Source organism: Crocodylus porosus, unplaced genomic scaffold, assembly GCF_001723895.1.
Source record: "Crocodylus porosus isolate Cpor-Errol unplaced genomic scaffold, CroPor_comp1, whole genome shotgun sequence".
NCBI lineage: Eukaryota > Metazoa > Chordata > Crocodylia > Crocodylidae > Crocodylus > Crocodylus porosus.
Genome location: NW_017728949.1, coordinates 24,953,493 through 24,970,469, shown reverse-complemented (window position 1 = coordinate 24,970,469; position 16,977 = coordinate 24,953,493). Strand labels below are relative to the sequence as shown.

General features: G+C 40.4%; 1 protein-coding gene across 2 annotated transcripts in view; it reads right to left on the bottom strand.

The window, feature by feature from the left end:
* The window catches only part of DNAH7 (dynein axonemal heavy chain 7), a 226,155-nt gene that overhangs the window by 64,894 nt on the left and 144,284 nt on the right, over window positions 1-16,977 (bottom strand). For both annotated transcript variants that reach the window (XM_019553881.1, XM_019553882.1), the window contains 6 exons: window positions 14,123-14,352; window positions 12,765-13,095; window positions 9,588-9,934; window positions 8,027-8,207; window positions 5,182-5,367; window positions 1,466-1,629 (listed from right to left, as the gene is read on the bottom strand). In XM_019553881.1, coding sequence (XP_019409426.1) covers window positions 1,466-1,629; window positions 5,182-5,367; window positions 8,027-8,207; window positions 9,588-9,934; window positions 12,765-13,095; window positions 14,123-14,352 — 1,439 coding nt within the window. The remainder of the gene's footprint in view (window positions 1-1,465; window positions 1,630-5,181; window positions 5,368-8,026; window positions 8,208-9,587; window positions 9,935-12,764; window positions 13,096-14,122; window positions 14,353-16,977) is intronic.

Sequence of the window (16,977 nt, the reverse complement as noted above, 5' to 3'; positions counted from 1 at the left end):
GATATTAGGAAGAACTACTTCACTGTAAGGGTGGCCAGAGCCTGGAATAGGCTTCCCAGAGAGGTGGTGCTCTCACCTTCCCTGGAAATCTTCAAGAGGAGACTGGATAGGCACTTGGCTAGGGTCTTATGACCCCTGCCACTCCCAGTGCTCCTTCCTGCTCATGGCAGGGGGTCAGACTAGATAATCTGTCTAGGTCCCTTCCCACTCATTGATTCTATGAAATCATCCTTCAAGCATTTATTCTACTCTTTAGCATCCCTTTAGAGAGGAATGACATAAATAGACATTCCTAATCATGTCAAGATAAATCTCGTGGACAACACACAACACTTGTACTCCTGGTCCAAATACTAGAGACCAGGAAACTATTTACTAAGAAGGAATCTAGGGTTCAGCTACAAAATACGTTATGGGAAACAAGTGTTAGTGCCTCCTATTTGGAAGATCTGCAAAGTAAGCGTCATTTCTTCTGTAGAGGTATCATTTGGAAGAAAGGTGTTATTGGCTTGGTTCCAAAGTAGTTCTTTAAATTACACAGCTTTGGCTTTTTATGGGGAAGGAATATTTCCACTCTTACCTATTAGTATACTATAACATTTAAAACTCTGCTTTTTCTTTCCCCTTACTTTATTCACTTATTGTCATTTTCCATTAGTGATCAATGAGAAGCCGTGCTTCAGATGACAAAATGTATCACCTGATGATTTTCTTTTAGTTAATATCTTTTCTTCTCATTCTACTCCATCACAATCAACAACCAAACAAAATTTAAATCACAAATAGAAACTTATATATTTACATAGAGAATAAGATATACATTTACTGCAAGATTAATTAATATATTATACCAAATTTATCATCTTAATGCATGTATTCAGCTGCTGAAGTACGTTTTTTTATGTACGCATGCACATATATGCAGCTTTGAAAGCACACGTCTGATACCTTAAGCTGTAGGCAAGGATAAAGCCTTCAAAAATCCTAGACTGCCTCTAAATTCCATTTAAAAAGGGGATGTTAACACCATAAGGAAAGAAGAGACAAGCTGTGCTGCAGAGCAAATGTTTCTCTTCACAGACCCGAAGAGGCCGCTCCTGTTGTTAAACTGCTACAAGTTTGCTCTAGTATCCAAAATTTCCTCTATTTGAATCAGCTTAGTCACTTACAAGTAAAATGATCATTTGCTTGCATAATGTTGTTATGCCTCCCAATATCAAAATTTCCAGTGTCATTGAATAGCTCATGGGAATTTAAAGTGTGGAGTGAATTACTTTAGTTATTAGGAACCTTGAACAAAGTATATAGTAAAAGTAAAAATAATAGCCTTGTTTTTATTTGACAATTTGTATTTTGGAACTTGCTCTACAGTAAGAAAATGTGTTCATAAAAGAAATAACTGAACAGTATGCTGTAAGAAGCTATTTAATGAAGACTATGCATGTACAAACTGTTTTTTACTTACGAGGTAATGATACCATTATCTATAGAAAAGGTATCAGATGGTAATCCTGCAATGTTCCAAGCTCTGATTTTCACAGGTTCTCCCAAAGTTTTTGTTAGGGAAAAATCATCTGAGCAGGGGATGTCTCTTGTTTTACATAACAATGCCCATTCATTTGTTTGATTCTACATGAGGAAAGAAAGTAAACGTTAGCTGAATCTCTGTAGTATCTTTGCAAGATTAAATTATCAATACTGTATTTATCCTGCAAACCACTGCTACAATACAGCGACTTTTTACCTAGCATCCAACTTTCTAGTGTCTGTCTAAATACTAAACAAGCACACTTCTCCATGAATTAAGGTGTATTTGGTAAGGAAAAAAAAAACCCTCCTCCTCTAACAGCCTTGCTGCTTGTTTTGGATTTCCAGAGCAGAAGGATACTCTAGTCATACCTTTTTCAAACACATCCTCTCAAACACAAACAAAGAAAATATTACAGGAACTCTGCTGTTTGAGGATTTTGCTATTCAGGTAGGGGTTTTTTGTTTGCTGTATTTTTAGTTTGATTTTTTTCATTTTTGCTGATTAGTCAAACATCACTTTGGGACTAAACTACTTGACTAAATACAAGAGATTTTGTTTCTGAGCTAATCAATTTTTAATAATCAGGAGCTTTCAGCTGAATTAGGCATGTTCAACTAGTACATATTTATCATCTAAAACTCTGTATTTTTCAAATTATTATTGACAATAACTATAGTACCACATTTATTACTACACATGAAAATGTATTAACTTGAAGTGAAGGCTATTCAATTGATGTCCTCTTGATTTAATCAGTAACAGTATCAAGGAAGTTTTCAGTTAAGATAACAATAATAGCCACAGTGACCCCAATTCAAATGGTTTAAATCTATAATGAGTATCATAAATCTCATGCACAGTCGGACTTCTCACTTCCCTACAAAACCACCTTGCAACTTCAACTTATATTTAACCACAGTCCATACACCCAATTCTTCACAATCCTAATCAAACACACAGGTGCATTGATGAACCGTCACTTGAATTCAACAGCAGGGAAAAAGAGGGAACAAGCAGTGAAAGAGTTCACCCCCTGTACTCAAGCCATGCAGAAGCGGTGGCTCCAGCCACAGCCCACACTGACATGCTCGTGAGCTCACAGGACACAAACAGAAGTGACAATTTTTGCTAGATCTGGCCCCTGAAAGTGCTCTACAGCCATTACCTAACAAGTGCTTGGAGGCAGAGCACTTTAAAAGGGCCCTATCCTGTGAAGGCAGTCCAAAACAGAGCACCTTCAACTTGTGCCTGCATGTGCCACGAGCTGGGCAGGACTGACGCAACCCAGCCCTGCACCCGGCACTGTTTTCAGAATGGGAGGTGGGAGAAGGAGCAGGGAACTCACTCTGGGGTTGCAAAGCCAGTACTGGAGCACTGGATGGGTGGATTGGAGCCTCCCTGAAGTAGGGGGGGCTCCAATCCAGCCCCCCCCAACTCCAGCATAGGCTGGAGAAACCCTAGAATGGACCTCCCTCCCTTTCTCCACCTCCCATTCTGAGACAACACCGGGGGCCAGGAGACGGGGGGCAGGGCTATAGGAAAAGGCTGCAGAGACCCAGCCTCTTTCTCTGGGTCAGCTCGAAATTGGACCTTGATTCCCCACCCTCCTGACCCAACAGCTGACATCTGTTGGGTCGGGAGACTCGGTCTAACTCATGGCACTTTCTGTAAAGAACATGAGTTAGACTGGGGAACTGCATTTCTGCCTGTGCTCAGAGAGTTCACTGAGAATGCAGCACTCTGGCAATGCTTTCCTAAGTAGCCCTCAGCCCATTTCTGACTTTTAGATTAGATTTGGCTCATTTTTTTAGATTAGATTTGGCTCAAATTAGATTTGGCTCATTTCTAAAAAAGGTTGAGCACCACTATACAAGCCAATTATCACATCACTTGCCAAAGAAGGATATATTTTGATAGTATTTAGCATTTTAAAAGCAAGGGTGAAGCTTAAAACCCAAATCTGATTGATTTCCCTTTTCAAGGCAATAGAAATCAGAAATTCTGTGTTAAAAGAAAATGTATTCCAGGGATAGGTGGCATGCATGTCAAATGAAGGACACAATAACTTAAACCCTAATTAAGATCCTCACATTTTAAATCTTGTTCTTTGAAAAACTAGAGAAAATATACAAGTTAGCCTTTTAGAACATGAAAAACTGAAAATGTGAAAATATCCAGGAGATGCAGGAAAAGCTGAAACAGTCACTTGATAAGCAAACAGCAATACCATAAACAATCACAAGGTGGCAAATATACGAGAATAAAAAATAGCTGACGAGACCACAGCTACTGTTGCAAAAAGGAAAAAAAAAAAGCACTTCCATTCCATTCAGAAAATGAGATTTGACCTAGGGACAATTCAACTGACTAGCCTAAACTTCTTGTGTGAAACCAGGTATGTCTTGTCACTTCTAAATGTAAAAGTAAAGTTAACTTTGTCCCTCATGGCTTCCAGGAATGGCATCCAGAACCTACACCATCACTTTCCAGGAATATACTAGTAATGTAGGAGTGTTGTCACTAGCTATTAAAGGAAATGCTCAGACCTACCCTCACAATCCATGCCTCATAGTTGATTATGTTTATCAATTACAGAATTACATGCTCTCAAAATTAGATAATTGGGAGTAGGAAAAAAATTGCAGGCAAAACACAATCTTGCAAGGTCAACCAATAAAACAGCAATATCAAAATATAGATATTATGAAAAAACAGTGAATATTTGATGAACACTGAAAGAATTTCTAAACAAAAAAAAGGTAAAATATATATATATAGTCAAAGGGTACAAGTCAAAAAATGGAATGCAAAAAAGCATGCAGGTCCAAATCTTAGGTTTGAGTTTTCAACAGTGGTTATGGATTTTAGGTGACTCAATTTGTTCAGTAACACACTAGCCTGATTTTCAGAAGTTCTGACCATTCATTTCTCCAGCCTGTGTACTTAACTCCAAAAGTAAGGACAGAAGTGCATTCAAAACTAGTAGGCAGTTGACAATTTTGGCTTCAGGTCCAAATCCTTGTTTCCTGGTCCCCGAAGTTTCTTTTTACTTCAGTAGGAATCACACCCATTGAAGTCATTTCCACTGAAGTCACCCGTATTCAAGTCAGTCCCAAAGAAATACTTTTTGTACAGTAGTTTATTACAAAATGACTGTAGTGTCATGCCACTGTATCTCTGTTTCTTGCTGTAAATAATCATTGCATTTTAAAAATAGTTATGCATTATCTGCTGACTTGTCCTGCTGTAGACAGAGGACCTAATCCTGCTCCCACTGAGGTTAACGTGAATTTAGCCATTTGCTAGAATGGGAGCAGGTCAGAGCCATAAGGCTCAACGTTACTTACTGTCATTTCAGAGACTGGATGAGATAAGAGTAAACAACCTCAAGGATCACAAATTTCACAACTAGCACTGTTAGAATATAGCAAATAAATCTAAAGGAAGACTTCCCTTTGGGATGTTTGTAACACTCAAAAGCCTGGAATGTGTTGATTAAAAATATGTACCTAGGGAAGTTGTTTTTTCACTTCAAATGTTGCATTACATTAAAACATCTTTTAAAAGATAAATTATTTGGCAGTAAGAAAAACTGATTAGTGTTGTTTTCTGTACAAAAACCATATAGATAAAACAACTATGTTCATTACTTGTCTGTAGCTGGATGTGAAGGCTCCCAGATAAGCTACAATTCCTGATGAAATGAGTATATCTCCAGTCAAATTGATGTACTGCCTCCCCAGCTCCAGAGCAGTCTGGTTCCAGCGAGTTTTTTCACCCCCAAGGCCTCCAATCAATTGTTCTGCTCGCTGTAGTTTTTTGCTGCACAAGTCAACCTGAGAAACAAAAATAAACAGTGTATAATGCCAACATTTCTGTTGCAGCAGATTAGCTTCATTCATTTATTCATTCATTCATTCAGTTTATATGCTGCTCTTCCGAACAAAGGCTCAGATGTCTTGCTTTTAACAAGATGATGAATATTAAAGAAATATCCTGTAATTATATGCTTGCACATTTTTTGCAATTTTTTTTTTACTTCAAGAAATAGAAAAAAGCTTTCTGTTGGCTGTTTAAATGTCTGAACAGGAAGGAAAATAATCTGTGAGATAGATTGTCTCAGTAAAAGCATGCTAAGGTCTGTGACATTTTAGAGTTATTCTTTCCTCCAAATAAATTATGAAGCTTGGTATAAAACATGGACTTCATAACAGTTTTGTATGTAATATGGAAAATACCAGTATTTAAGGAAGTGACCCATAGCTCAGAAGAGATAAAATTTCTTTTTATGTGAAGGTTATTCTCTCATGAAAGCAGATGCATTTTTTTCTCTCAAAACATCCTTTGAATATACATTGTGTATTGAGGTTATTTTTTTTAAATCAAGTGGTTTTGAAAAAAAATCTAATTTAACTGTAGAAATTGTGTAATAGGAAGCTTCTAATCCACTTCTATTAAAATATTATCCCCACTGGGCCACCTGCAGCTGTTCTGAGCAGCAGGAAGGTAGGGCAGGAAAGCTTGTTGTCCTTGCACCCTCACATTCTCTATATGCCTGTGGATAGTAATACACAGAGCAGTGTTATAATAAGTCAGGTTCTCGGCTTATCTCCAAATCTCTTTGTGTAGACAGACAGACACATCAACCGAATAACTGAGTTCCACAACATATAAGAATTAAGGATGTCCAATCCAGGTGCCCCAAATCCTTATAGTTCTCATGGTTATATTCAGGAGGAGGCTCCTTAAGTAATTATTACATTTTAATATTGTTTTAAAAATATGTGTTGTCTAAAACAATGCATGTACATGTTTTACATTGAAACAGAATTCTTTTCTTAAGCACCGACTTCTTAAGAAGTGAAAGCAGGTTAGAACTTTTTTTTGTCTAGAATAGGTGACAATCATTTTTTTAATCAAATTTTGTCCTCTGAACAGCTACAAAAAATAGGTAAGGTTTAGGAGCTAGTGCTTTTTTTGTCTCATATTCTAGACCAGGGTTTCAAATTTGGCTTCATGGGCTGAATCTGGACCATGGCAGTTCCCATGGTCTAGATCTAGACTGTGGGTTTTCTCACCAGCCTGACAACCCACAAGTAGCAATAAACAGCATTAACTTCCTTGGTTACAGAGTCGCTCTGAAACAGGAGCTCCAACAGGTGTTACAGAGGCCCTGGCAGCTGTGGTGATAAGCCCCACAGGCAAAATTCAGCCCATGGAGGAGGCTGGACCAGCCTATGAGAAGGCCTGAGAGCCAGATGACCTGCCTGCACAGCCCAGACGCAACCCATGGACCATGAAAACTGGCTCAAGCAGTGCTGGCAGGGCATACAGCTGGGCAGGTAGCTGCTCCGGGGCCGCGCCAGGGATTTTGCAGTGGTGACAGCATGGTCTGGAGCCAGGGCAGAGCTACAATCCACTGCCTGTATACCCCTGCCTGGGGGGGTCGGGGCAGGAGCAACCAACAAAGCTCAGAAGCATGGAAAAATACCCATAGTAGAACTGGTTACTATGGTTTATTGTCAGGGATTAAATTATCAAATGACACATTTCCACTACTGCTCTGGCAATTTGCTTCAACATAACATTTGAAGTGATGGGAGTGTAGTAATCACTTTATAGCACCACCATTTTCTGCTGCACTTGTCAAGGTGTTTTTAAGCCTTCTTCAGAGGCACTGGATACTGGATACTGATCTTGACTGGGGTGTGCCAATGCTCCTGCTGAGACCAAAGCCAGAGGTTCCCAGATAGAGGGTCTTACCCCCTGCTTAGGGTCATCTTGCCCCATGCTTAGGGTCAGAGCAATCACCATACTTGGGGTCAGGAAGGAATTTTACTTTATGGTCAGTCTGATATGAACTGTCAGAGTCTTTGCCTTCTTATGTAGTGGAGACCGTGGCCCTCTACCTGGGATCTCATGAGCATATACTGCTCATATACTGCATATACTGCATTTCATAGAAGCAGGACATTAGCAGGACATTAGCTAGCAGGACAAGCAGCACACCCTAACCTGTGGCAGGTTAGGGGATCAGTCCGTGTTGTGTCAGGGTTGAGGGCAGTCATATGATGAGTTTAGATTATCGTTTGGATGAAATGGTTTGGTTAGGGATAGTCCTACTTCAGGTATGGGGTTAGACTAGATGATGTCTGAAGGTCCCTTCCAGCCCTAGTTCTCTATGGTTCTATGATAAGATGGGAGTATGAGAAAACGATATCAACAGGGAGAAAATGATGATGTATTCCATTTATGATTCACTTGTCGCATACTTATTTTTATGATATGCCCACACTGTCATTTAGATTGAACAGCTATAATGCTAGCCTGAAAGGGGGGGAAGTATGAGGCGGATGTAGGGATGGCTTTCTTCAATATTTAGCCAGCTTCGAAGTTAAAACAGAAATTTCATTTGATAAAAAAACCTATATTTTAAGCAAGATTTCTTTTTAAATATCAGCATTAGTAACAGTTTTCTCTCTGTATGTTACATGCCTGATTTTCCAGATCAGCCTTCTCCTGCTTCTTGGATTCTAGTGCCCGTTGAAGAAGAGCCAATTTGTCCTGAACTTCCTTTAGGGCTGCTTGTTTCTTTCTAAGACCATCCATGGCAATCTTCAGTTCCCCTTCAGCCTGATTCAACTTTATCTTTTTGGGGGCAACAATTTTTGCCACTCTAAAATAAATGCATAAATTAAACTTAATCAAATATACAAGTTATACACATCTTTCTATTACTATGCATATACAAACACACTTATACTAGGTTGCTATTTAAAAGCCATTGTGAGCCAGATAAGAGAAAATGCCAGTATTTCAGATAACAACTCCATTTTAATTGTCAGTGAATAAGACTTTTCAAGTGGCTACCAATGTATATTTCATTATTTGCTTCCATTTTTGTTGACCCTGATGGCTGAAACAGCAAATGGCTTGAAACAATTTTTTGCAATACTTCCTGCAAGTTTAAAAAAGCAGTATAAATATTACTGGATAGCCTTCTGAAATATGAGATGACTAACATATGTACATCTTTTAAACAGTTTTAAACATTTACTTTTTAAACATTTTGTATTTATAAAATTACATTCACAGTCATTTTATATATATAAATACAGCAGGAAAAAACCCTTCTTTTTCATAGTAAGATATATTTCCAGGCACAAGCCAGTTTTGAAGTTTTAAAATATTTGTATACTCATTTTTGTAGACAGGAAATTTGAGATAATTCTTGAAACCTACTGCAAACAAATATCTTACTTATAAAACCATGAAAAATAAAAATGAAAAAGTGATGTCTATAATTTCTAGATCAGTGATTTTCAACTAGAGTGTTGCAAGCAAGGTGCCAGTTCATTAATTAGTCAAAAGCAGCATACCTCCATTAAAGTCTGTTTGCTTCAGCTGAGTAAAGACTTGGTCTACTTTATTTGACTAAATTACTTTCTATAGCTGCCTACAATGTTCAAAGTTGCTCATTATATAAGAAGATGCAATAGTATGTGCTAGTATATTAAAATGTATTACACTTAGTAAGAAATCTTCCTATAACATTAATTAAACTTCTGATTATGAGCAGACCTTAGGTATACATGAGGTATGATAGTTCAAGGCAGTCTTTAGATGTATTAAAATAGTATGTTAAATTGGTAGGGTAGAAGACAGCAAAAAATCAGCATGGTCTTTTTCAGAAGGGGCAGTGACCGTAAGTAAATACAAATATAATACTAAAATAAGTCTTCCAATGTCAAATTCAACTCCACTCTCAGAAACTGGCTATTGGAGTCTTAGCTTTCCCCAACAGCGTTCTATTACCTTCTCCTCTAAGCACATATGTAAAAGGATGGCAAAACGAAAGTTAACCTTCTGGTGATATAATTTTGCTTCTGCGCCCTACTGAAGGCACCTGCATCTAAAAATCAGACCTTTTCTACAGTTGCTTTAAAAACTTTACTAGTGTATTATCAAACTAGGAAGAATTTCCAACAAATTTAAAATCCCTTAATATTAGAACTTACTAAATACATTCAGATTTAACTGTAATATAAATGCTTACTTATCATATGAATCCATGGCTATGACCCATTTGCACAGGCCCTCAGCTGCTGTGGAAGCATTTCGAATCTTCTCCGGTACAAACTCAGGATTTGTGATATATTGTTTCCTAATTATAGCCATGTAAGCTGGAGGAATGTTATCCTTGTCATATTCATGAAGTGACTGTAGAAATCTTATGTCACCCAAAAGTCTTTTAGCTGGACCCCAGAAATCCTCTATTCTTTTCCCTGAGCCTGATGGATCTGGGATTTTATCTGCTTTTATGCCTTTCAGGATACATACAGTTTCCATAACGAGCTTAACACCAGCAGGAGGACTCTTCATGGACTTCACTACTGTGATATCCTTAAAATAAAAAGCATACCTCTCACCTATTTTGGATCAGGGTTAGGCTGGATTTTATACTGTATAACAATCATCTTGTTTATGTTACAATACTGTTTCTATATGTTTGTCCTATTCTTAGAGCTGATAAGTTCACTTAAGATATGATTTCAAGATCACAACATAGAATTAACATACACATAGTATAAATATACCTTATAACAATTTCTTTAACACTTGCATTTTAAATCTTTCATTGGTAGGCATAGAAAGAGACCAATTCAGTATTTTCTTTGCTTGTTCCTTATTAAGTAGGGGTGGCCAACCTGTGACATGGGTGCCACAATTGGCACAGGCAATCTCTGTGTGGCACATGGCAGATCAGGGAGGGACCAGGGAGCACAGTGGAAGATAGTGTAGGGACAGAGAGCAAAGCAGGTTAGGCAGGGAATACAGGGAACGAAGCAGAAAGTAGAGCAACACATCAGACAGGGAGCACAGGGCAGAAAGCAGAATATACCGTAGTATGACAAGAAAGTTCCTGATTTCAAACAGGAACTTTTTGTGGTGGATCCATTATCTTTGTAGTGAACAGACAGCTTGAACACATGTACACTAGCTTTTTGTAGTGCTGTAAGGGCATAGGAAGCTGTAGCAGGACACTAAGGTGCCTGCTACTCTCAGAGCAGAGGCAGGAACCCAGATGCTGCTTGCCGGGACAACCGGTTAAAGAGGGAATTGGCCACACCTGCACCCGGTCAGCTGACCAGAAGGGGCAGGGCCTGGCTCACAAATAAATCCCAGGCCTGAGGCCAGGAGGGCAGTCCCCTGCTGGCAGCTAAGGGAGCTCTGCCGGAGTAAGCAAAGGGGAAATGCACGACTGCATGAGCAGCTCCTGATGCTGTTATGGGATGGAGTATTTCCTGGTAGGGAATGAATGATGTTTTAGCTGGGTGACTTGGATTTTTGTTATAGCCCAGGGGTTTGTGTTTTGTGTTTGCTTTTTAACTGGTGGTTTGGGTGAGGGTATTAGGGGATGGAGGAGGCCTCATAGGGGACCCGCAGCAGCGTGGGAACCTCAGCCCCAGAGAGAGGGGGCGGCGAGCGCCAGTGCCAGACAGGGCTGCGGAGAGCCCAGGGAGGAAACGGGGAGAACCAAATTACAACAAGGCCCAGATCAAACCACATCAGTATCATCTGCAAGGCTTGGGCTGCAGTGTAGGGGAGGAAAAGGAACCACAGATAGCACCCCCTGGCACCGGGGCAATAATGGGCAGCCTTCTGTTAATTAACACACATTAATTAAGATCCAGGTGCACCAGGCAAGAATGCAGGCAGTTGGCCCATAACAGGAGGGTGGGGTCATCGATAGACGGACTCCAGAAGAGGCATTCCTGTCACAGGAGCACTACCAAAGTTGTGTGTGCCCAAGGCTTTAGAACCATGCTCAGTCAAATGAATCAGAAAGCAGAATGGCCTTCTGTTGCACCTTTGTATGGACATGGAGATTAAGATCCTCATCTCTGACCAGCCACTTTAGGCAGAAGGCAGGGTAGATTTGCACCTTTAAAGACTAACCAAATCATAGATATAGGTCTCCATAGATGCAGCTCATGCTATATAAGCTCTTTCACAACCCAAAGTGGAAGCCACCTGGGGCTGGCAGAGGTTCCCTCACCCCAGCTGCAGGGTCCAGTATATGGGAAGTGGAACTGGCTTGCGGTGATAGGGAGTTATCCCAGGACAACCTCAGTCTGTTGAGTCTGTTCTGTGGGGCAAGTGGCTGAACAGTGGGGAGGAATGCCAGGCTCTGAAGGTCCCCCACGGACAGGTTTGTGACAGCTGTTACAGTTTTAAGATTGCATTGTAATTGTAGGAATCCTCCCTCCACCTTCCCAACCCTTTGTATTCCAATCACTGCTTTCTATTAAGCTTCCCTTCTTCCTGCAGTCCCTTCACAGCATTTGATGAAGTAAGGCCTCTGCTATACATCTCTGCTTTAGTGTATAAAAAATGGAAATCTACCCTTGTCTTCCGACTAACATGGCTAACTACCTCTCTCTACCAGCCTCTTTAGGCAAGACAAAAGGAGTGACACAAAAGGACAATAAATCCCCAGTTACAGTAGATAAAGGATCCTCCTACCTCAGGTACTACAGAAACCTTCCCTCTGCAAATCCCTTTGCAAGTTCTGATACAGGAGGGTATGTTTTGCACAGGACCACAGAGTGAAGCATTACAGAAAGTCCAAGAAGCTGTGGTCCACAGAAAGACTGCCATGGATAGTAGTTAATGTTACAGGAGGAGGGAATCAGCCCAGGGTTACAAGGCATAAAGCTTAGTTCTCATCCCTCCTCCTGAGCTACAAGTTATGCACTGTCTCTCTAAAAGGTCCAGAACAGAATCTCAGTCTCAGTTTCTAAATTGTGAAAAACAGTTCGATCTAAACAGAGGCTGTAGATAATACCTGGCAAATCAGCATGCAGTTTTGCTGAGGAAGCAAATTATTTTAACACGTCATTTGTTGATTCAAAATATTATGATTATGAATTTTAAAATAGCTGGAAAGAGAAGTATCTGGCTTTATGCTCCATGAAAACATTAGTATTGTAGCTCAATGATTAGCAATGTTATAACTTTTAAACAGGGAAGGAAAATAAAAGAATATTTTGATTTTAACACTGAAAATTGTTAAGAAATATAAAATGCTATTAAATCATGTATCTTTAAAATCAGTAGCAATGTGAAATCTAATAATTATTAGCTATGAAACATGGTAAATATCTCTCTGAAAGTTGACAGTGCTCACTGAACGACTGTCCAGAACGTAAATACATCCTATTAGCTGTACCTGTGCAGTCAGAGTGTCAAGAGCAGCTAAAGCACTTTCTAGAATTGGCAAGGCTTGTGCCAAATCAGCATCACATTCATCTTTGATTGCTTTTGCAGCCATGGCCTGTTCATTTGCCACTGCTTCATCAGCTTTCACTATTTTTTCAGTTTTAGCTACTTCCAAGGATTCCTTCTGAATAACCACCATCATCTCATCAACTTGTTTGCTAGCATCTCTTAGCTGAGGCTGCAGGGCTTCCAGTTCAGACTGCATTGAGGCTACCTGTGATGCAGCAGAATTCAACTTCTCCAAGCCAACTTCATATCTTTTTTTCATTTTCATCACCTCACTAGAAATAAACAAGTAATGTTTAAATTTTATATACATTTTAACAAGACAGTCACATAATTTTAGCCCATTTCTGCAAATTTCTCAGAATTACTAAAATTCAAACATATTGATATCTTTTGTCTGCTCATTAGTTGGCACAACATATCTTGGGCCAGATTCACACGTACACAAAAGCTAAGTAAAGATGTTCATGGAGGTTAGTGGAAGAACAGATCAAGTAAAAAACAGCCACCTGATTTAAAGTAAGTTGGGATGGGAGGGGCTAGCAGGGGCAGGGAGGTTGGGGGATAAGGGGGACAAGCAGGCTTGGGGGGATCAAGGAGTCTGTAGAGGCAGCACCCAAGGAAGGGGCAAGCAGGATCTGAAGGAGGGAACAGAGGGGCATAAAGCAGGCACTAGGACCCTGGGGGGTACCTCCTCTGCTGCAGCAGAAAGAATAAAATGAATTCAGCAGAAAATAGGAACCTGGGGAAACTGCCGTGGCTGGAACCTGTAACCAACTCCTTGAGTAGCTACGGGCCAGATCCACTCTTTTCATGACCTTAGGTTGCTGAACCCTGACCTAGAGACCTACACCTAGATTATGTATCTATGTATAAAATCACCTGCACTATTTTATCCTCACTCTCCTCAGATCTGGATCTATAGTTCTGAAGCCCTAAAACTCCACCAACCCTTCTGGAAAACAGTGTCTTTATAAAGGAATGTAATGTTATCCAGTAGTATTTTCCCTGCCGGAGAGGAAATCCCTTGAAATTTTAAGAGCTTCTGGTGCATTATAAGAAAAGACATAATACTTGAAAGTAGAAATATGCAGTAAATTTGTGGCAATTGTCAGAATTGGCCACTATATCAATATTCAACCAGGTTTTCAGGCCATTGTGTGAAGGTGAATCCAAGACAAATCTTTGTGAACACCCTTAATGTTTTTGTTTATATTGGCTACAAAATTAATTCTATACAGAAAATAACATCTAAAATAAACTTTGCTTTTCCCTAGCAAAGTGCACTTTATACACTCTTACGTGCGCTGCTTTTCCAGTAAAGTTTTGAACGTGGAGATTAACTCAAGGTAGGAAGTAGGTGTAACATAGTTATGTCTTTGAAGCTCAGCGTGAAATAAATCAGATAAAGCTATGGTAGAAGTGTGAAAACTTTTACACATATCAATACAGCCTTTCCGAGTTTCCTCTGACATTTCAATATCTTCCAAAAAGCGAGAAGCAACAGCTTCCAATGCATCTTCAGGCCATGTCTAAAATTAAAACAAACAACAAATAAATAAATACCTGGCTTTTATATAACAGCTTCTATTCACAGTTTGAAAACCACTTTACAATTAAGCCGATATCATTTCTATTTTAAAGATGAAATGAAGGGTACATACAGGCATTACACTTAGATCAACCAAACTAGGGTTAGGCCAACTAAGTACTGATTTGTATAACGTTGAGTTTAGATTGAGCAAATAATGGCCAGCCCCATATAACTCAGTTCACCTAGGGAAGCGCTAATCTGTGTCCAACCTAACCAAATGTGTGTACATGCTTGGAGCACAGCCCTGGGGCTGGGAAAACCTAGCCACTCACCCCAAACCCAGGCTGCATTTTTCTTGCTGCTTCCCCCTAATCCTGACTAAGCTATCTTTAGCCCTCCTACCCCTTCCCCCCATCCTGCCAACCCTCTACCAAACACTCCAAATCCTCCTGCGGATCTGCTAGCTTCCCCCCACCCCAGCTCAACTTGCTTAGGGCTTGGACAGACATTCAGTTTCTCCAGGGAGAGTCCCTGCTCTTTCAGGAGAAACCATGAGTGCACACAAGTTCATAATTTTTCTCCCAGAATAAAAGTGGCCACTCTGGGAGAAAAATAATTAGGGAACAACCTGAGTGAAGTGGCTCCACAAAGAATATCTCTAAGGAGAAAGAATTTCTGTACAGACAGCAGAACTGACCTCCAAAATCCCAGTGTGATTTGCTTCTGTGTCCGTCTCAGCCAAATAGGAAGCAAAACACACTCCATGAGTGCTTCGGGCTGCAAAAGCCCAGCACTGAGCCACTTAAGTGGCACGTTCTGATCCCAGCTTCTTCCCTGCCTGAATCATACTGCAGCACTTGGGAGCAGTGAAGTATACAAGAATTTATCTTGTCCAGTCTTAGCTGGGCTCCAACACAGCACTGGTTGAGGGGTGGGGGCAAAGAGAGAGAGGGAGAGGGTGTGGAAAAGGATGGAAAAGTTCTGTAGGACTCTTCTGTGCATGGCGCAGACCCTGCCCCCACCTTCACTGACCCTAATGATCCCTGTCTACATTGACTTGAAAAAAACACCTACAAAGCTCTCTAGACTGCATGCTCTAGGGACCCTGGCAGCTGAGTGTCTTCACTGCAGGCTCCTTGCTTCTCTGTCTCAGGGGCGACATGTAGGGGGAGCAAGCGGGTGCATGTGCATCCCCTGAGCATGGTGGTGCACCCCCTACAAAAAGGCACCCACTACCACCCTGTGATCATCACTGGCTGCCGCTGCCAGCACCTATGGGTGGTCACTGACCCCTGATTGGCACTTGCTGCTCCCTCCCGGCTGCTGACAGCGCTGGTGGCATCTGCAGGAGCTCTGCATTTACCGCTGCCGCACTCCCGCCGCCAACAGCCCAGCCATGCCCCCCCAGCTGCTGGGGGTATGCACCATTCATGTTCTGCCTCATTCTATACAGGTCAGTTTTTCTCTCAGGAAAAAGAAACCTGGGAGCGTGGCTCCTGGCATTAGAGAACATGTCCACAAGTGGGGGACCCAAATTATGATCACATGGCATAAAGTAAGCTACATGATAACAGACTGGGTCCCATGAATGTGTGCACGTGCCTTGAGGCACAAAGGTATAATGACTTGTCTAAAGTCACCTAGCAGGCCAGTGGGAGAGCTATAACAGAATTCAGATCTCTGAAGTCCTAGTCCAGTCTCTATCCAGTAGAGTGCCCTAATTTTCCCGCAATAGTAGTTTTTACCAGAGAAGTTTTACATTTTTATATTCACTAACAGGAAAACCGAATGTAGTACAATGATTTACTGCAACCTGAAACTTCAGAAAAGCAGGTCTCTAAGTAAGTAGTACACCCAGGTGCAATAAAGAACACCCAGGTTTGTCAAAGGATATATAACCAAACTTTGATTAACTGAAATCAGATAACTAGGACTGTATTGTGAAAAATAAAAAGAGCCATAATTCTGCTCTTTAGATGTATGGGCAACTCCCACTAAATTCAATGAGAGCTGTCAGTGCTTAATCAAGAGCAAACTTAGTTTCTACCCTTCTAGTATGAAAAAGCACAGTTAGTTGTCAGTTCTTACAACTGTATTAAATGAAAAACTCTTACTTGTTTTATTGGTGTAAATGTTCCTTATAAAAATATCTCCATCATTCTTTAATGAATGTTTTTTTTAAACAAAAGGATTGGCTGAATTTCATTCATCTAAAGGTCAAAACTCACTGCAGTGAATGTCAATCCGTCTTTTAAACATGTGTTTAGTTTAACATTTGTTTCCAAATCTTTTAAAGTTAAATTAACCAGATTAAAATTTAATGTAAACTAGGGTGCAGTAGAATTGTTGTCCCAGTCCTGCAATAGTCGAAGTTGATTAATCATACACAAAAATATCTGTGTAAGTCTTCGCAACACAGTAACTTATGTGTGCATGTATCCTGTAATCACAAATTAAAGAGAATAAATGTGGTTCCCATCTTCAAAAAGGGGAGGAAGGAGGACCCAGGAAACTATAGGCCACTTAGTCTTACCTCGATCCTGGGCAAGCTTTTTGAGAGAATTATTCTGGCGCATATCCACAAGGGGCCAGCAGGGGAGATTATGCTTAGGGGCAACCAACA